Source organism: Epinephelus fuscoguttatus, linkage group LG19 (assembly GCF_011397635.1).
Source record: "Epinephelus fuscoguttatus linkage group LG19, E.fuscoguttatus.final_Chr_v1".
NCBI lineage: Eukaryota > Metazoa > Chordata > Actinopteri > Perciformes > Serranidae > Epinephelus > Epinephelus fuscoguttatus.
In genome coordinates, this window is record NC_064770.1 from 9,068,766 (window position 1) to 9,089,294 (window position 20,529).

The 20,529-nt window shown below is 39.5% G+C and overlaps 2 protein-coding genes and 1 long non-coding RNA gene across 3 annotated transcripts in view; 1 reads left to right on the forward strand and 2 right to left on the reverse strand.

Moving 5' to 3' along the window:
- The window catches only part of fus (FUS RNA binding protein), a 29,036-nt gene extending 25,434 nt beyond the window's left edge, over positions 1-3,602 (reverse strand). The window contains exons 1-4 of the mRNA XM_049561559.1: positions 3,497-3,602; positions 1,990-2,014; positions 540-715; positions 272-446 (exon numbers count right to left, since the gene is read on the reverse strand). Coding sequence (XP_049417516.1) covers positions 272-446; positions 540-715; positions 1,990-2,014; positions 3,497-3,509 — 389 coding nt within the window. The 5' untranslated portion in view covers positions 3,510-3,602. The remainder of the gene's footprint in view (positions 1-271; positions 447-539; positions 716-1,989; positions 2,015-3,496) is intronic.
- Positions 3,603-3,604: 2 nt separating this feature from the next.
- LOC125879653 (uncharacterized) lies at positions 3,605-4,550 on the forward strand. The gene is made up of 3 exons (XR_007447961.1): positions 3,605-3,692; positions 4,387-4,428; positions 4,531-4,550. It is a non-coding gene; the product is annotated as an uncharacterized LOC125879653 (long non-coding RNA).
- Positions 4,551-10,531: 5,981 nt separating this feature from the next.
- Positions 10,532-19,269, reverse strand: arl6ip1 (ADP-ribosylation factor-like 6 interacting protein 1). The gene is made up of 6 exons (XM_049561646.1): positions 19,112-19,269; positions 18,056-18,189; positions 16,897-17,016; positions 14,522-14,639; positions 13,916-14,000; positions 10,532-11,582 (listed from the first exon to the last, which is right to left on the reverse strand). The coding sequence occupies exons 1-6, from the start codon at positions 19,145-19,147 to the stop codon at positions 11,464-11,466; spliced, it is 612 nt and encodes a 203-aa protein (XP_049417603.1). The 5' UTR covers positions 19,148-19,269; the 3' UTR covers positions 10,532-11,463.
- Positions 19,270-20,529: the final 1,260 nt, after the last annotated feature.

Consider the following 20,529-nt stretch of genomic DNA (forward strand, 5'->3'; position numbering starts at 1 on the left):
GTTCCACGGAGATATCAGACTATTGTGCACTTGGAAAACTCTTATGCCAGAAAGGATATTTCGACCATGGGCTGTTGTGGTCAGTCATAGCTGCAGCATAACTGCACATTTAACACAGTTTTAACATGGTGATTTTTATGTTTATTACTTAACCCAGAATGAAGATGCTGGTTACACAGCGGTATTGCTCATATTTCATCTGTGCTCCTGGCCAAGTGGGGCAAAAGTCAGTAAATAAAAAGTTGAGAAAAAGAAGCTGATGGGGTCTCACCCTGCAGAGGATGAAGGAGGAGGCTGCTGCTGGCTGTACCCTGAGAAGGATGACTGTGGGTTGTAGCTCATGGAGGGCTGGTTGCTGCTGTTATAGCCTCCAGGGCTATAGGACTGATTATAACCACCACCACCACCACCACCACCACCCTGGTTAGAGGGTGGAGAACCATATCCTACAGAAAGAAGAGAGGAGACAGAACATGGAGCAAAAGTTAACTACACCATGATGTATGACTGAAAAACTGTGTGGTATTAGATAGTTCTACCTGACTGAGATTGACCATAGCTGCCATATCCTCCTTGGCTATAGGAGCCAGAGCTGCTGTCAGAGCTCTGGCTGTAGCCTCCGTAGCCCTGCTGGCTGTAGCTCTGGCCAGAAGACTGACCATAGCCCTGGCTAGCACCACCACCTCCACCTCCACCTCCACCATAGGACCCATAGCTGCCAGAGGTAAAGACAAACAAAATAAATGCTCACACACCAAATACAAATACACCACTTAAAATGTTATAGATTGAGAGTAAGCACTTTTCCATATCTTTGCAAAAATATTCCAATTTGATTAATTCATTATCATTGTTAAAGCAACACAATGGAGTTTTTTAGCCCTCAAAATATATCCAAGATCCTTGTGATGGTACATCAACACACAATAGGTTGGATGACACCTCTGTCATTGCTTGAGAGCGTCTGTTCACTTGCACTGGCACTATGCAGGTTCGGGGTTCGGGTAGGAACCCGGACACAAAAAAGACTACAAAATTTGGCTGCTTTACGGCATACGTCATATACCCCTCCTCGTCTCTTTAGAGTAGCGTAGCCGAACCAAGGTGAACGAAGTTAGACATGGTTGTTGTCATGGCTGAAGCAACAAACAAAAGGAAGAAGGTGAAGGTGTTGTCCGAGGAGACAAAGAAAAGAAAATGGGAGAGCGACAAAACAAGAGCTCGAACAAGGATTAATATTGGCCCGGCTTTCACACGCTTGCGAGAGCTGAAAGAGGAGGGATGCCTGACCGATGATGACCTGGCGCTGTTACTGCTGTTACCCTCTACTTAGGAGACTCACTGTCTGCAGGTCGGCTGCTAAGGTACATTTTAAGATAAAGTGTTAGCCTACATACAGACAGCTTTCATTTTAGTTTGTCTTTAACACTTTGCTGTTAGCACCGCGAGCGCGATGTGCTTGTGTCGACTGCGATCGTAAATCATAATAGCGGTGAATGAGAGACTGCGGACAAAGCAGATTGAAATATGGCTGTCTACATGCTGATCACATGTATTGATAAAGTATTGGCTGGCAGAGGTTTTATCACACTTACCTACAGTAACAAGTGCAGCTGTCGTTAACTAGAGTAATCTTGAAGTTATATTCCCTTCATCTGCACTGCGGCCTGTCTGCTGTTGTCTGACTTGTGACTTCACTCTGTTGAGTTTGTGTGTGTTGTGTTGTGTTGTGTTGCTTTAACTCCATGGTTTCACATACTTTTTTTTGCCATAGCACAAATTAAGGACCTGATTCTCACATCCCCAAAAAGGAGTTGGCAAGTTCTAATGAGTATTTGTCAATGATTTCTATTCTATGTGTGTGTATATGAAAATCAAGAGCATATATCTAAAAATTAAACAAATGCAATAAAACAAGAATTAGAAATCTCCTGCCCCCCCACAACCCAAGGTTGAGAAATTCTATTTTATGATTAAGACATTTCTTACCCTTGGCCAGAAGGTTGGGAATAATCTATGGAATAAACAAAATGGAGTGTTAATATCAAACAATGTTTTTTTTACACTTTCGATCAAATAGAGCTGATCCAAATGTGACAAAGCTTCATACAAATTGGAATCACCCTCAAAATATTAATATATTTTAATGACAGTAAAAAAAGAAAGAAATTTAAACTGTGGGATTATGGTTTCTGGGATGATAAACCAGCAGTATAAAAAAATTACAGCTGAAGCTGTTACATAAGCTGCTTCTACTAATTAAATATATATCATTTTTTGCATTTGTTCTGTTAAGACATAATCAGAAAAGACACGTATTAACTGGAAACTAACATCTGAGAGTGTTGAAATGTGACTAAGTAGCCTACCTGTACTCAAATTTGAGGTACTTGTAATTTACTCATGTATTTCCATTTAATGCAGCTTTTTCCTCCACAACATCTCAGAGGGTAATATTGTAATTTTACTGCACTACATTGGCCTGACAGCTTAAGTTACTTAACAGATGAGTTTTTCATCCCCCTCCTGTCCACTGAAATCCATATATCTCCAGATGTGTTGACTTTGAATGTTTATGGTAAACTGCAGAATGAAGCGTTCCTTTATGTCTTGATAAAATTCTCCTACCTCTTATGCTAAATACACAATTTAAACAACCCTCTTGTATCAGCTGGAAATGATCACAAAGCTGAAAGCAGGTCTGTTTTTCTGACACCATTAAAAGTTGACTTTTCAGAGATTCGTGGCTCTCACACACTGGGTGGTTGCTCTAGGTGAAACTACCATCAGTATATAAAGGAGTTAAAGATGGCACAGCCTTTACAGCAGTAAAATACAACATTTATGCAGCAGTAATATTAATTTAAAAAATCTTGTAAAATAGTAAAACACTGACAGGGAAAAATTGACTGCAGTGTGTGGGCTACTTTTAGGTTTAATACTACAGATACATTATGCTGATGATAATAGTTAACGTTACATATTGTATTTACCTTCCGTTAAGGTTTTTTGAATGCGGGACTTTTACTTGTTGTGAGTTATTTTCACAGCGTGTTATTAGTACTTTTACTTAAGTAAACAGACACCATTCCATCATCTCCATCTTCTAAATCAAACCGTGTCAAACCCGCAATCTGTGCTGTGAGAGGCGGGGCCGCTGTCTTAAACTGGGTCAGTAGCACAAGCTACCTAGCTAGCTATTAGCAAGGCAGCCGTTAATACTAACAGAATACACCGGTAGCTAAGTTAGCTTTGGTTAGCTTTGACAGCATAGTGTTAGCTAGCCGGAGCGCTGCTGTGAGATTCTTCTGTATTGTAACCCAGCAATCCAAAAATAACCTAATAACGTTAATCTTAACAAATATAACTAACTAACGTTGGTTACTTTATAAGACAGTCAACCTCAACGTTAACCACTAACCAGCGTCTTATCACTAACGTTAGAGAGCCACCTGATATTAGCTAACCAGCTTGCTCAACAAAGAGTTTCTCTTACCGTTAGACGCCATTTCGACGAACGAGAAACAGCTGCTGACCTCCAATAAAGCCAATCACACGGTGTGTTGCTGACTGAACCGGAGAGGAGGAGGAGGGTCACTGAGATGAAGATGGATGCACAAGCACCAGTGTCCCCTTTACAATGCAGTCCTGCAGTTCCTCCTGCGGCCGCAGGGAGGCGCGCAGCAGCCTATGTACTCAAACAGGCCTAAATAATACATTAATTAATAGACTAATAATATATTACATTATTTATTACTCACAATATAAAATTTTGATGTAATATAACAAGACGAAGCAATGAATTCATATGGCACGATTTAGACACGAGGCAGTTAGTAGTTCTACTACCACTACTACTACTACTACTACTACTAATAATAACATTAATAATAATACAGCTTTATCCATCTAGCAAAGAGGAGGAAAGGAGAAAATATCTATGTAAAAAAACAGTAAATGTGAAAATAAATGCAGCCAGTCAACCATCAAAAGTGTTTGGGTAAAATCCAGTATGGGAGCAATGACTGACATACATGTAACATAAGAACGTAAGAAAAATAGCCTGCCTAAAGTATAACAAACAAAAATACTCTTTATGCAGATCACCTCAGTCTGTGTAATAGAATTATATTATTACATCATTGGATTATTGGATGTTATTTATGTATTAACATGTAAACTGTACTTTTATCTTATACATGTTAGTTTTCTTACTCATTTTAAATCCTTTATACAATATACTATTTGATTACCTTAATCTAGGACAAGGCATCCTACATTATAATGTGATCATTAGATTTTTATTTTAAATTTAATTCTGATAAGTAATTATGCCTGGTAAATGAAGTGGATTAAAAAGTTAAACATTTTTGTTTTATTTGACAGTGTTCACGATACCAGAATGAAGTGTTTACAGTTTTAAAGAAGGTATGACTGATTAGCAAACATTTTTAAGTAAACTTGAACTCATTTGGTGTTTGAATGATGTAAATTTACACTGCAGTTCTTGTTTTCACATCACCATGGCAGCAAAGTTTCCACAGAAGCAGCGTGACTTATCTCAGGTGAGTAACAACACAGTGGACGATGAAGGTGTCATTACTGATTTACCTCTTTATTCTGTAACATAATTCAAAAGTGATTTCATTTTGTCTTTCATATGTTGCACCTGAAGACAGTCGCTGATGTCTGTGATTTCTATTGATTTCTACCTGTGAGGCTCTCATTATAGATTACATTTAATGTTAGCACTCACCTCAGTATTCAGTGACTGAATGCAACATAATTGGAGTCTATCGAGGCGTAAAAATATCTATAGGATCTCTGCTTTTGTGGTTAACATTAGGTTGATACTTGTCATAGCTTGTGTTAATAAGATCACTGATGGATAACAGAAAAGAGATTTATTATGTAAGGTATGTGCACATCTCTCTCTCTAAAGCTGAAGCAGGAACTGTGCACAATTTTTCCGTGCTGTCTGGTTTATCTACTGTACTCCAGACAAGTAAAGAAAGCCTAAGAAGCTTTCGCTGAGGTGTCGACATGAACAGTCTGCCTGTTGGTGACCAGAGGTTGACCCACCACCACAGCTGTCAGTGTCAAAGTGAAGCACAGAACTCCAGACCAAGGCATCTACATCAGAGCACCCTAAACTTAGGTGACATGGCACCCTGCTACACCACCACTCACAACCAGGTCAGCCCACTGTTGATAAGTGACTGACTGATACATTTTCTGATGGTACTCACTCTGCAATAATCGCTTCATTATTTTGTGTCTTCATTTTTGACAGAGTTATTCTGGCAGGCTGGCTGACGGACGTCCTCTTATTTTCCATCTGAGAGATCCAAGCTTCCCCTCACAGCATCGGAGCCAGCTGGATCTTAGTCACAACATCACATCTATGCAGTGTCTGCTGCAATCACACACTAAACATGAGCACGGGCCAAAGCACATCACTCCTGTACGGTTGCAGCATAATGCAAAATTGCAAACATCACATCAGGAATACAATAACTCCAGGCATACCTTTAATGTGTTGTTATAGTTTTAGACAGATGAGTTGGGGTTGCTTGAATGTGCTATTTAGCTTCTTTCTATTATCAAATATTTCACATGATTCTCTCACAGACTTTATAATCTGATTACTTATGATTTTGTGGATTTTAAAAAATTTTGTCTGTTGTTTTTAACACATTGTTATTTGTGCCTGTCTTAGCCAGGAAACTCTTGAAACGATATGTTGAATTTAATATGATTAAGTAAATGTTAAATATTGGCTCTGGTGCTCCATGCTGCAGGAATGCACCAGCAAATGCAGGAATAAAGAAGACCGCTAGCTAGTAAACATGGATGTAAACAATATCGGCTTCAAACTTTAAAAAAAAAAAAAAAAAAAAAAAATCAGCTTTGCAAGTGTTTAATGAGGAAGGAAATGCATTCATCACATTTGCTAGACTTGGGCACAGACAAGGAGTTTTGGAGAGTAACACTGAATGTAAACATGACTTTTGCTATTTACATGAAAACTCTGCAGGGCACCTTTAATAGTATGTAATAGTAATACCAAGAAAATAGAAAGAAAAATCAGCCTTTTCAGCCTTGTACCTTTAAAATTTTTGTCTTAATCACAACCATGTTATTCAGTAGGCAAAACCAGTTTTTTTTAAAGCAACAAAAAAAAAAACCTGTGATTTTTTGTGCCTTGGTTCACACCCTTCTGTGCTTCTGTCTTGCTCCAGAGGACCAACCTGAAGGTGGAAAACTGGGCTCAGTATTGCAATGGCCAGGCGGTCAAAGAGATCACCAACCCACAGGATCCATCTGAGTACTGGACCACCTACAAAACATGGTATACACTCCCAGTCACTGATGGCTTGCCACAGTTGGCTGGTGGCAGACCAACAAAGTGGCACCAACACAACATACTAACAGGTAGTGTGAACTCTGCATATAGCTCCATACATCAAAACACAAATTTAGTTGCTCTTGATCCTATTTTGTCTCAGCATCAGCTACAGTAGTGTTATCTAAGGCTTAGTCATCGGAATATCAGTCAGCTTTGGGTTCACAGAATGTAGAACCTATGATTTATTGTGGTTACATGACACCCAGGGTGATCAGTGAGGTCACAGTTACACCTGAGATCGCTGTCAAGGTTACTCTGAATGGGTTAAATTTCAGCTAAATTATTAACAACACAACAATAGCTATGTATATGAAGTTAAAAAGACCAATTGGAAGTGAACCAAAAGTATGTCTGTATGTAGGCTAACACTATTATTTTCTATATTTGAACATTAAGTCCCTTTTTTGTCATTTTAAATGTATTGTCAGTTTAATGGTGATCCTTTGGTATGATTACTGGGAGAAAATAGGCCAAAGGGAGCTCATTCAAACATGAATTTGACATGTAAAATTGCCAATACAGTAAGTGTATGACTGAAAGGGCCTTCACTGCGGCCACTAGAGAACAATGGACACTTCATTTTATGAAATGATGAACTACAATTACCACACTGTTAGTGATTTATCAGTGTTATTATTATCATAATTAAATGTCAAATTGTTAGCAAACAATATGAACCCCTGCATTTAATCCATTCCATCAAACAGCCCTACAATAGACACTACTTTGTGAATGTTTTGTCATCTTTCATAAAGTTATTAGTATTTGTATTGTAGTGCTCGCCAGTGACCTGAGTGTACTTAAAGTTACTGCCCTCCAGTGGTCATGTTGAGGAACTGCATAAATGACCAGATGAGAGTGTGTTTTTGCTAAACAGTTAAACTGTCTATGGTCATTTGAATCATACGTAAAATGTCTCATTTAAATAACATATATAGAATCAGAGGATCACATATCACCTACCTTAATCTTCTATTCACAGTGACATGTTACGGTGTTATACCATAAGGCAGTGGATAGTAGGCTTGGGTGGTATTAAGGTATTACAGTATACCAGGGTATTTAGAAATCCCAAAGGTATGATTTTCAATATTGTCAGAAATACAGATGCTCCTCTGTCTGTTCAGTTGATGCAGAGATGCTGTATTGAGATGATGCAGTGCACAGCACACGCCACCAGAGGTCAGTCTCTACTGCTGGAAAAGGCAGCAGAGCTAAGAAAGATGGCAATTGCAAGTGGTGGGGACAAGGTTACAGGACCAGTACAAAAGAAAAATGCCTCTGCCTCTGTTTGAGAGTATTGCCACCTATAACTGTATCTTGAGATGACTTTTATTAACTACAAAGGCAGTTTATTAGCCACATGATTTCATTCAACACATCTTACCTGTTCAGCCCACTGACGCGTGTTTGTATCTGCTGCTGCAACAAGAGTCATTGGCTCCTCCAGCAAGAAGGGCGCTTATTTCCTATCAATTCATTATTCTATGGGTCATAAGTACATTTGCATGCAAAGGTTTGGACCAAGATTGTCAAAATTTAATTTACTGTGAATAGTTAAGTAACTAAAACGTGATTTCCAAAAGCTAGTAAGTTAAAGATGACACATTTCTTCAATATTTTAAGTTGTTTGGACCTAAGGCTTCTGTTTGATCATTAGAAGTTACATTTTGAAATCAATCACAACTGAACAAACCTATCTACAGGTGAACAGAGGCAGACCGTGGGTCAAGGAAAGCCCATCAGACATACCAGAGACAACATGCTGTGGGCAACGAGGTGCTGGGAGACAGACTGCTCTGCACTCAGACTTTACTGACACACTTTACTGCAATTACAGTACGCTATACACTGCAATGACTGACAGGAAATGGCTGCACAACAACCCTCTTTTAAAAAAATGATCCTGGTACTTCCATGGCTCCTGACTGGTTTTATGTGTCAGTAAAATGATGAAGGTAAAAGTGGGAAAATACCTTTTCATATGCAACTGCAACATGGTTCATTGGTAAAAGTCACTGAATGTCTTGACTTACAAAGATAAGCTGATTTTAGCTTTGTCACACAACTCAAAGAGTATCCATATAAATCCAATAATCTAAAATACATCTCCATTGCATTGCGTGCGTCAGACTTGCAGCAGACTACAGTGTGTACTCAGTCTGGCATGTCACCAGACATCTTTTTCAAATTGTTGTAAAATCTCAGAACAGCCCTGGAGGGAAACAACACTGACACTCAGTCATGAAAGATATGCAGAAAATATAAAGACTTTTTTCAGAAGTGTTTGATGAATGGAAAGAAAAGCCATCAGAGAACACACATGACTGGACCAAGTATGTGTACAAGCAGAAAAAGTGGGCAATCCCATGCTGTCTCTGGGACATCTTATCTATGTTTGTAGATCAATAAATCAAAAAGTAAGATGTTCCTAACCAGTGGTCATAGGGACACCTTGTGAATTATACAATTTTAAACTGAGAATCAAAGATCCTCATATTTGGCCAAAACTGGCACAGACTTCTCACACATTTTTTGACAGTTTGGTTTATCCTCCTTTGGACAAGCAAATCAACTGCATTTACATCACGTAACGTAAGGACTGAAGATTCCTTGCACAAACAGGCATTAAAATAAAATGTCTCTCCTGTTTACAGCTTGCTCAAAAGGACATTTGATCCAGAGTCGTGAAATTCGTACATTTCCTTCATTCTCTGCCACATGTTTACAGTTTTGGGGAGAAGTAACCTACATGTCACTAAACTGGTAGCTTGCTGAAATTAAATTTATTTTCATCATTCATGTTTTTTCTTTTGCCATTTTTACTTCTGAACTACTATTTGGAGCCACAAAAGTAATTGAATGATTTTTCTTAAATTTTCCCACTGATTCTGAACTGTAATTGAATCCTATTTGACCAGCCCTGTCCCATTTTCCTTTTATCCTGACCACTGTGAGGGCATGTCCAGGAAATTAATTTATCAAGCAGAGTTTATCAGGCATCAGTTAGTGGAAAGTATCAGTTATTGCTCTGTATTAACAAAAGTTACCTGGCTAACTGAGTAATCCTGCTGAGTGCTCCCACTCAGACCCTTTTTTTTAAAAGACAGGTTTTCTGACTGATAGACATTTTATTCAAAACCAAAGCTGACATTCCTTGCATATTCCCATGAACAGTTGTATTTTTTTGTATTATGTATGAACTGTGAACAAATGGGCACTTTTGCAATAAACTCAGTTGGGAGGCTTTTTCTTACTGGCATGTGACTTTTTTGTATATTTAAATTTCATATTTCATGTACATTTTAATTTTCATTTGTTTTACAAAGTAGTTTGAACTACTTTTTTTCAGTTAACCAAACTATATTTCTCCCTACATTTCTCCTAGCTTTGCTGTAGTTCAACCTCTTCCAATGGGAAATAATTGGTGGCTTACAAAGCTATGCTTTCAGAGTAACTTCACCAGCACTGCCTGTGCAGTTCCTTCACTTTAAGGTTTATTAGTCAGGTCAATATTCTACATGTTTTAAATCTCTTTTTTTAACCACACAAAAGACAGTGAAAGCTAGTTATAAACACAACACTTACATATCTTATAAACATTGTTAGGACTTGAGTTTGCAGACAATTGTCTATTTACATATCCAGCAGACAGAGAAACATGATCATCTCACTGGAATTGTCATTTGTGTCCACCTGATGAATCCAAATCCATTATTCTCTCTCCTTTTAGTTCTGGTTTAGGCTCCACAAAATCTTTTGGGAAATATCTGCCTCTTTAGCTGCTAAATGCTCTACTATGCACCTTGCAACACTGCACAACAGAGAACGAGTAGGTAGTGTACAGCAGAGTTTCAGAGCCATTTTGCCAAGTTCCTACTGTGACCAAAAATTGCATTTGCCAGGCCAAATTTTTCATACCAAAACATTCAATCTAATGGGCAGATTGCCATGAAATTCACAAAGCACAGCCCTGCTCTCCATAGGATGAGCAGATTACATGTTAAATATTACCTCAGACTGTCCTATAACAAATGAATCCTGTAACGATATTAAAAGCTGTTAAAACACAGCTGCCAATACAACAGGCATACATCCAAACCAAGAAACAACTTATAGAAGGCCAGTGAAAATTCATTTAAATCAAACTTTATTCATTCTTAAAGAATTCCAATAAAGACAAAAAATGAAATGACAGTAATCAAACCAGAAATGATGAGATCGAGGAGGAAAGAACACATAAATAACAAGAGAAAACAGAACAGACAGAGACGGAGGCCTATTTACAGAGACATCCCACACCAGTAACACACTGTGGGGTTTTATAGAAGAGCTAATAGACCACAGAGTCCAGCTAGCAGCAGTACAGCAGTAGGCTTGTATCTAGAAACAGTTGCGCCCCTGACGAGCTCTGCTTTAAATCCAGTTTTGTTTCAGCGTTATTTTTAAATACAACCAAAGCGGAATAAGCAAAAAGTAAAATTTACATGACCTTTCCTAATGTGACAGAAACTGTCCTGAAAAGAAAATACTGTGGAATCTGTGAGAGGTTAAAATGATGCAGTAATGCTACAAAAACTGCTCAGTAGTCACTTTGTCTATGTAGAGGGAATGGCTTAAAAGCATTACTGACATCTTAAAATGAAGCACACTTAACCTAAGAAACAGAAGGAAGATTTCAACTATGTGTACATTGCAGGTGTATGTGTGTGGTTGAGCATTTCAGTGCTTTGTGTGAACGTGTGACAATATCAGAACCTTCATATCGTGGCTGCATGCATGGCAGATAAATTCAAAAGGAAAAAAAAAAATCAAATGGGTGACAAGGTTCAAATGTCAAAATGTGGGGAGAGAGAAATGAAACTTATCAAATGTGTGGGAAAAAAAAAAAAGTGTGTCTTGCTCTGGGGCAGAGACCGAGGAAGCAGAAGGCTCTTTTTTTTTTTTTTTTTTTTAAACTTTTGTGCTCCCCTCTGTCTTTTCTTCAAACAACTTCCTTCCACCTTCCATTTTGCATCATGGTTCATCTTCAGAGATTCACCTCCACACATCATCTACTCATTCTTCTTCTCCTTCTGTTTGAGCAGTTTGTTGATCTCCCTCTTGGCCATGGAAGCGTACTTGGTGATGACGCCGTGCTGGTTCAGGCCAGGCAGCAGAAGCAGGAAGCTCACTAGAGAACAAACAAACAAAAAAAAAAAAAAAAAAAAACATGCAGGTGTCAGAAGCCTAGCTGAGCTGGTTTGAGACAGGGTTAACATAACATCTTTAACACATTTTGCAGACAGTCCAAGCATAAGTTTTTATTCAAGTAGTATAGGGTCATCCTGGACTTTTTTTTTGGGGGGGGGGGGTTTGATTTTTTTTTTTTCATTTTTTTATGTCAAGTTTTAAACTACAATTAAAAAAATAGAAAGTAAAATATACAGTATCTCAGAGAAGGTAATATGTGATGACAGGGGTCATAGGTATATCATGCACTATACCGATGTAGTTCAAAATTCTAAAAGCCCTTTACAAACATGCACTGCACTGTCTGTGAGAATGCTGATGTCTGAATCAGGTGATTTGGACATTAAATGGACTTTACCCTGCCAGCTCCCTACTACAAAGTTTGTGTAATGTCCTATTGAGACCATGTGTGAACAGAACAGATAATTGCCTGGAGAATTCACTGTGAACAAGTTGGCGTGCTGATGACATTTCTACCGTGAGGCTTCCACCACACTAGACGAAAACACTTGAGGCTACAGATGAAGGGTCATTTACACAAAGACATTAATGAAATGTCTGACTGAAGAGATGAGATTCAGGAACTTCTATCAGTAAGACCAAAGCCAAAATCAGACAAATTAAGAGAACGGCAAGAAACTCTTGTTTATGACCAAATTACCAACTGGCTACAGAACTGCAGTGTAGTCCATGACATGTCCTGTCTCCTGTACACTCCGGACGTGATTCTCCAGACATTGTACAGAGTTTGAGAAAACGGCTTAATAATGTTCAAGTATTGTATATAAAGTTGCTAAAGAGTTATCTGTCAGCCTAGTCTTTCCCCCCCAAATCATAGTTCAAATCCCTGATTTGCTGCCTTCAAGAGAAACTTGAGTTCTTTTTGACAGGAAGAAGCTCAGCACATGAAACATCTGATTTCAAAACACTGCGGCTAGGCAACTGAAATAAACAGATGCCACACCATTAACATAACACTCTGATTTCTTATCAAAAGGATGTTTTCTACATTCCAGCAGCACTGAGGAACAAAATAGCAGATAAGTCGATAGCTCTTCAACCAGTTAACGAACAAAAGTTTTGGACTGTGTGATTAAGGGCCTGTTTCCTCATGGCATTTTTTTTCCCCACCAGCAAGCACTGGCTCTTCATAAAAGAAGAGCTGGGAGCAATTTCTAATGACATGCTGCCCATGGGTTTTGCCTAGCAAAAGGAAGCAGCAAAGGGCCACAGGCTGGACTCGAACCCGGGCCACTGCAGCAACAGCCTTGTACATGGGGCACCTGCTCTATCCACTAGGCCACCGACGCCCCATATTATGTATGTTTATAAAAAGGGACTGACAGGGGTGGCCAGCAGCTCAGTAGGTAGGGTGGGCGCCCCATGTACAAAGGCGATGTCCTTGCCACAGCGGCTGTGCGTCTGATTCCAAACCTTGGCCCTTTGCTGCATGTCGTCCCCTCTCTCTTTCTCAAGTGCAACTTGATCCGAGATTAGATAAAGAATTCTTTGTGTTTCGGAGTCATGCACCCCCTGAAGTCATTTCTGGTCCATGGCTTAACCTAAGATGAATGCCTGACATGTCTCAGCTCTTGGAAGTAATGACTGGCTCCCACACTGCCAGCAGACCTGCTGATTCACCAACTGTCACTTTCCCTGAGGCACCGCTGTGCAGCTGAACGCTAACAGGAGCATTTGTCCTGAGAGATGACTTCAAGTTTCACTGCACTTTTCATCCCATTTTGGTCTCAGTTTGCAGTAAAAACGTGCCATTGTAATCAATAGGAAAATGACGTCACTAATTTGATACTACCATTACTGTAAATGTCGTCATTACTGCTGCTTCTGAGTCATAGTGCCAGGAAACCTGGTAATCATAAGCTTCTCCTCTCAAATCAATGGATTTGATTTCTCATTAACTTCCAACACAGAGTGTGTAGCTCTGTAAGATGTGGACTTTAAATATAAAACCATGCATTTTTTAAATTTACATTTGTGAAAGAAACGTTATCCTTGATCCCTGTTTACTTCTCAAATGTTCACTAGATATGTTGGAATTTATTCAGATTCAAAGCCATGCCTCAAATCTCTACCTAAACCAATGCTACACTGCATGAACACCTTTAATGCATCCACTTTAAAATCATGCATGTGAAATGAGCTCATTGTCCTTTCACCCCAAATATCTATAATAATGCTAATCCAGAAAACAGGAGAATCAAAAAAAAAAAAAAAAGGAGTTGCTTGAACAATGCAATGATTGCATGTACTCACCAATCAGATAGGTGAGGAACAGGTTGTGCACCTGCTGTCCAATCCAGGCCACTGCCAGCAAGCTGCTAATCACTGAGGCAAAGTACTGTAGAAAGCAGGGAGGTCACATTACAGTCAACCCACAACGGTGCAGCTACTCAAACACACAAACTGCATCCTGACTGCACACGAAGTATCATTTGATGAGTTTAAAGAATGATTCCTCAGATGTACTGCAACATAAAATCCATTTATTTCAGCAGAACATGCATTGTCATTTTGAAGAAAGCTACAAAGCTCATTGAATTAAAGAATATGCTTTAACGGTGTATCTAATGGTGTTAACGCATGCTTTGAAAAACACGTTATCACAGCCTGTAACCCAGTTTCAGGTCTGCTAAGTGGAGCAGCAAAGCCAAGTCAGCTGAGGATATTTTTATCTGGAGTACAGAGAAAGATCACCATTGTGACAAACAGATCGGAAGACTCCATTTACTGCAGTCAGTGCAGCACTGCAGACAGCTCTCAGGCTGATGTCTACAGTACGTAGTGGCCAACTTTTAGTGACATATTCAGTTTCTTTGTGGGTAGGAGAGAGTCTGGTTAAAATTTTACAATGTAATTTACCATTTTGGGCTTCTCCTCTTTGAGGGCGCAGAGACGTTTCCACCAGCCCACCATCCGACGCTGGGTCTTCACCAGGTTGCTGCAGATCTCATGGAAACGCTGCTGCTGCTCGGTGGTCCTGTGGACAAGGACAGGTTCAGGACAAGGATGTGATTAAGAGCACAAAACTAACTGCATCCTAGCAGAAGAGCTTTCCGTTTAGTTAAAGCAGAGGCCAAAAGAATGTTGTGATAGACAATCAGACACCAACAACAGCTATTAATGTGGTCATCAAGAGGACGTCAACAAGCTCAGTATGTTATCAGTAAGCAGTAAGCTATTGATAAGCTATCCTTACTTGTAAATAGCTCTTTAATAGACTCTTTATGTTCCCACCTTCATGAAGACTGTAGAGTGGGTTGTTGCCTGAACTTTGACATGATCAAATTAGAAAAAAAAAAATCCTAGGATTATTTAGATTATTCACCATTTGTAATCTCCCTTAGATAACCAAAAATTAAATCTGCAACTATTTTGCTAGTCAATTTCTCTATTACATATTTAAGCAAAACCACTTGTTCAGACTCCTCAAATGTGAGTATTTGTAGTCTTATATCAAACTGCTTATTTTGGGGGTTTAGCCAGCAGACTAGACAAAACGTCTTATCTGGAGAAGCCCATTTGGGCGATAGGTAACTGGTGGGCATTTTCCCAACATTTCACTAGATACAAAGACCTGACTGATCCACTAATCAGACGGGCAGAAAACATGTAACAGGACTGTAAGACTGCAGGGATTAAACAAGGACAAGGGCGAGAGAAGGGCCTGACTGGACAAGGGAAGGAGGGCAGCTGGGCAAAGTGGCCTTTATTTTCTGCTTAGCAATCGTCCCCTATTTCCGTCCTTGTTGTCAGGAAGCCAAACAGGGACCGTGACCAGACTTTGATAGCTTCGTTTAACCAGCCCTCATAGACAGACTCCTGCTATCTGGCTGACTCTGCTGCCTTGTGAAGCTGCAGGCTCGGCAGCAGCCTGAGCTACACAGCATGTTCTCAAAGAATCTTGATCAAACACTGCAGATCAATATCTAGAAACACAAAGCTGCCTTTTAAACCCCAGCACATGAGTTAGTACTACCCATCCCGAGTTAATGTCGGTCATAACTACACCCCGACAAAAAGGTTATTGCTTTCAACCTACTCAGAAACCACTGAATGCAAAGCATAGCATGTTAAACACCCTGAAAACTCTTCACTTAACCATTTCTCTAAGTACTAATATGACCTGACATGTCTGCTGCCTCTGCCTGTGGAATGTGCAGCAGTGCAAAAGGGTCCAGGTCATGCTCTGCTGATGCAGGGTTATATATTGAGAGACTGAAAGCCTCTGGTGGAGGACACATGTCCAACACGCTGTGCCAAATGAAGGCCGTTACTCTATCCTGCCCTGGGTGTCCTGTTCTCACCATCAAATACACACAGCTGAGTGAAGGGGCTGTTCGGCAAGCACTGTGTTGTGTCAGAGCTCCATGAAATGGTTGGACACCCTGCAGGACAGGTCTTGGTGACAACATTCGGGCGGAAAGGATGTCTGCCACAAAGACAGAACTCTCCGTTTCCTCCAAAGTGATACTGGAATGGTTCTTTGGCTCAGATTAGACCAAGAATATCTCGAACCGATGATTTGGTTCTAACTTAATTCTGCTTTTCATTGGCTTTGGCCCAAGCAACGAACAAGACAGCACACAAAGCCCTGAGTTTTAGCCTGGGCTTAATTTACAGCATTTGCTGTCTAATGTAAAACTACATAATTGTCCTCTAAATACTGCCTTTATAGTTTGCTCTTGTTGATTTTCACACCATTTTCCAATTCATGCAGTGAATGTGTGGATACAGACCCATACGAACCCATATTAAATACAAGGTAAGCCAGGTAAATTCACTGAGTCCTCAGGAATACACATCAATAAATTTCAATGTTAATCCATTATTTCACAGGCTAGTCGGTAGTTTTCTGTTCTACAAACCACCAAGATTTGATTAGATTTAGCGACTGGAATACAGACAAATAAGTTTTTGTGACAATGTGCCTTTGCACTAACATGATTTATGGCCTTTTACGTCAGATTTATTCAACAGTGGACACCTTAGAGAACATTGAAAATTGGAAGCAAATAATGACATTTGTCCAATCAGGTGTAGGTGTGAAGGTTCATGTTGAGTGCAGTACAGAAAATGCCTTTACTGGCACAAAGACCTTACACAAAACATGGGGAAAATGACTTTCAAAGCCAAACGCATTTTTATAGATTCAAAATAAATATGATTTTATGGTCTAAGGAAAATCCATTTAATGTTTTCCCCCATCAATGCAACTGTCATCTCCATGCTCTCACCACTTATTGGAGCCGAAGACTCTGGGTGCGAGGGTAGGCACCAGGTAGTCTGCTAGGCAGAGCAGCATGACAGCGCAGGAGAGCCCAGTCAGCACTGATGGGTCCAGGTAGTAAATTAGGCTGCAGAAGGAGAAAGACAGAGCAGTTAGTCATGATTAAGAACTAGTTTCATTCCAAGTACTCACAATGCAACTGCACTGAACAAAAATATAGGCAGCACTTTTGTTTTGAGTTTTTCAAAGTGGCCTTTGATTGTGACCAGCCAAAGGCAAACCGGGTACTAATCATGCCGTTTAATTAGCATCTTGATATGCCACACCTGTCAGGTGGAGGAATTATCTTGAAGAAGGAGAGGGGCTCACTGACACAGATTTTAACAAATTTGCAACCAAAATGAAAGAGAAATTAGCCTTTAATGTGTGTGTAAGCAACATCTTAGATCTTAATTTAAACTTGGGGGGAAAAGCAAAAACAGCATTGTTGCAGTGTTGCATTTATATTTTGTTCTCTGCAGGAGCATTTTGTATTATCGATGCAGAAATAAAGTCTGTTATTTACATTCCCATCTCCTTGTTTTATAATGGTTTCAGAGTAACTTCTTGTTGTGATTAAGACATCCCTGCACATTTGCTAGAGCTGTTATGTGAAAAAATACCTGTGTAGAGATTGCAAAAGGCCCTGTAAAAAGACTAACTGGGAACAAAAAATTGAGAGGGAGGGTGTGTTCATACTGTAACATAAAAAAGGAATGCACAGCATTAACAAAAATGCACTCAGTAACCTAACAGGAAACAGTCCCTTAGTGTTCTGGCCTGGATTCTTCCCCTGCAACATTATTCAAAAATTCCTCTGACAAACAAAAGAATGTTCCAACCTAAACTCATTTAACAAAATCTAATCTGGTATAATCTACATTGTTTCCTTCTTCAGGCATTGCCTTTCACAAATGTGGTAAAGCTTAACATAAACTTTTGAACCCATGTGTTTGGGACACTCATCCACCTGTGAATTAGATTCTGAACCAGAGCAGCTCAGATAGTGTAGGTACTTCTCATTACAGATATGTCCTTCTGCCAAGCTAGAGGAAATGTGTGCAATGCCAAGTACGTGCCCAGCTGTGTGCAACCCTGTGAGACAGCACGCGGCAAAATGGACTCACAGGAAGAGCACTGTGGTAGCACCCAACAGGGCTCCAGGGAACCAAGGTTTCTCCCAGCGCAGGACACGATCCCCAGCCAGGATCACTTCACCCCAGCCCTGCAGCTGCTCCTCCAGCTGGGCCGTTTCCTGAGCCTGAACACAAAATTATACACATTTAAAAAAAAAAAAACAACCACTACTAATCCGACTACTCTCAACGCATGATAACCACATGTCCATACTATGTGCATGTTTTCAGAGTGAATGGGGATATAGCTGCTGAAGTCGAGGACATTTGTTTTTTCTGGGCCATGCCACTTGAGCCTGAGGGTAAAATCAATCTTCCTCAATATCCACTCTATTTAAGCTGAATCATATCTGTAATTCGAAGCATGATTTAAAGCCCCTACATCGAATTGGATTTAACTATGATAATTGTTTTATACTGCTGCTATATTTCTACCTATGTGGAGTTATTTTAGTTGAAGTTGTTATTAACAAATTTATTCTGAGTGTAAGAACAACAATTTATCTAAGTCCCAAGTCGAGGGCGTGGATGCCTTTGGCGATAAGCACGGCAATGATAACTGCGTTTTCTACTGTTGATATGACTGTGCACTACATCACCGCGGAAGGAAAGAGGAAATAAGCAGAGCTAAACACACATTTATCAAGATACGTCGAGTGGAAATGTCGCAACTCGATTTAAGGCTATAAGTTATCCTTAACCTTAACGCTCGCGTGCAATGCTAGAAAGGGAAGCGTCCCTGCTGAAGCTAACTGGGTAACGTTAAGGCGTATTAAACCGTCAGCTAGCTAGCTGGCTAGCTTGTCGGCTAGCTGACATTAGCTGCGGCGGCACTTTAACGGATAGTCGGATAAGCCACAACTCGCTGGTTAGGTTGCTTGCTACTTGGCGGTACAAAGTTCACGATGATCAAACACATCTACAAAACAGGGCCATCATCGGCTGCGTGACCGCCACCAGATTAGCAGGCAATGCTAGCCAACGTTAATATTACAAACACACCCACGGCAGACAGAACCCTTTCATACTAGTAAAGATAATACTCACTAGCATATTTGCGCTTTTGTTGTCGCCTTCAGCCATCGTTACTGAATCTCCGTCGGTGAGCTTGCGTTATATTTTAAATAGGGAAACGACCCTGCAGAGCAGCAGCACGCAGACACACACCACAATTGCTGGCTTCGGCGTCACTAACGGTCGAACGCTGGTAGGATGTATTTATGTCAAAATTTGCGTCAAAATCACCCGAGAGCATTGTGGGGAATGTAGTTTTGTCGAAGTTGTGTGACTCAATGAGCTTTATTGGCAAGTAGGTTTTCACTATTGTTTTCAAAATAGACCCCCCCCCCCCCCCCCCAAAAAAAAACAGCTATAAAAATATGTAGCTACATTATATCTTAACCCTTTGAAACCTGAGCAAATTCACTTGTTTTTCTTTTAAAAACATGGGAAAAAGGCAAAAACAAGAAAATTAGTTTTAAAAAAAGAAAAGTAAAAGAAAGTTATAAACAAACAAACAAACCAAAAAAATCACCTGGGAAGAGTGCGTAAAAAGTATAATAATTCTGTAATATGAATATAAATATATAAAATAAAAGAATGTGAAATAAAATAAAATATAAAAATAAAAATATAAAACTAGAATAATATGTTTCTAAAATGTAATGATAATAATAATTATTATTATTATAAATGTAGTGTTTCCCTAGCTTTTGTCTTAAGTTTTGGTTTTTAATTTTTTTTATAAATCTATTTTTATTTATTTATTAATTTTTGTTGCATTTGCGGGACATTTTTTGCCAAGTTGCTAGTTTGTTCAGGGTTTAAAGGTTGAATAAAAATGAAAGAGTCGTGCAGATTTTAGAAGCGGTAGTTAATGTGTAGAATGTGCAAAATATTGTCCAAGGACTGTGCAAAAGTTCACAGTATGAATTATAAAAATAAGGTGCGCAGTGTACGGAGATAATAGCCCAAGAGATATGGATCAATGTGACGCATAAAGACAGATGGAGACGCCAGTGTAACGTGTAATGCTAAAGGCCTTGTTGATGAGATCCGCTGCAGATGGGTAAAAGCTATTTTTGTGTCGTGAGGTTTTGGGTGTGATGGACCTCAGGCACAAGCTATTGCAAAGTCGTAGGATTTATTTTAACACTGGGGGTGGTACATATGATGCAAGAGTGATTTTTCTGCACCAATTTAAGTTGTAAATGTCTTTAAATTCATCAAAATAAATGAAATAAAGCTAGATGAGCTGCTGATGCTTCACCGAGTGTTTATTTAAATCACAGGCTCCTTCATCTTACCAACTTTAAGTGACCTAACAAATGTTTGTAATTTGATGGCACTTTGACAATAATTACAAAATGTATTAAATTACCTGAGATCACTGGGAGAAGTCAACAGTCTCCTAGGCTATGATTATCTTCAAATCCAAATGCCCAAGTGAGTTTAACCTGTACACA

Coding starts and splice junctions, on each gene's coding strand:
- arl6ip1 (XM_049561646.1), bottom strand. CDS start 19,147: ATGGCTGAAGGCGACAACAAAAGCGCAAATATGCTA. Junction 17,017..18,055: donor GCTACCACAGTGCTCTTCCT/GTGAGTCCATTT, acceptor CTCCTTCTGCAG/CCTAATTTACTACCTGGACC. Junction 11,583..13,915: donor GTTCCTCACCTATCTGATTG/GTGAGTACATGC, acceptor TTTGTTCTCTAG/TGAGCTTCCTGCTTCTGCTG.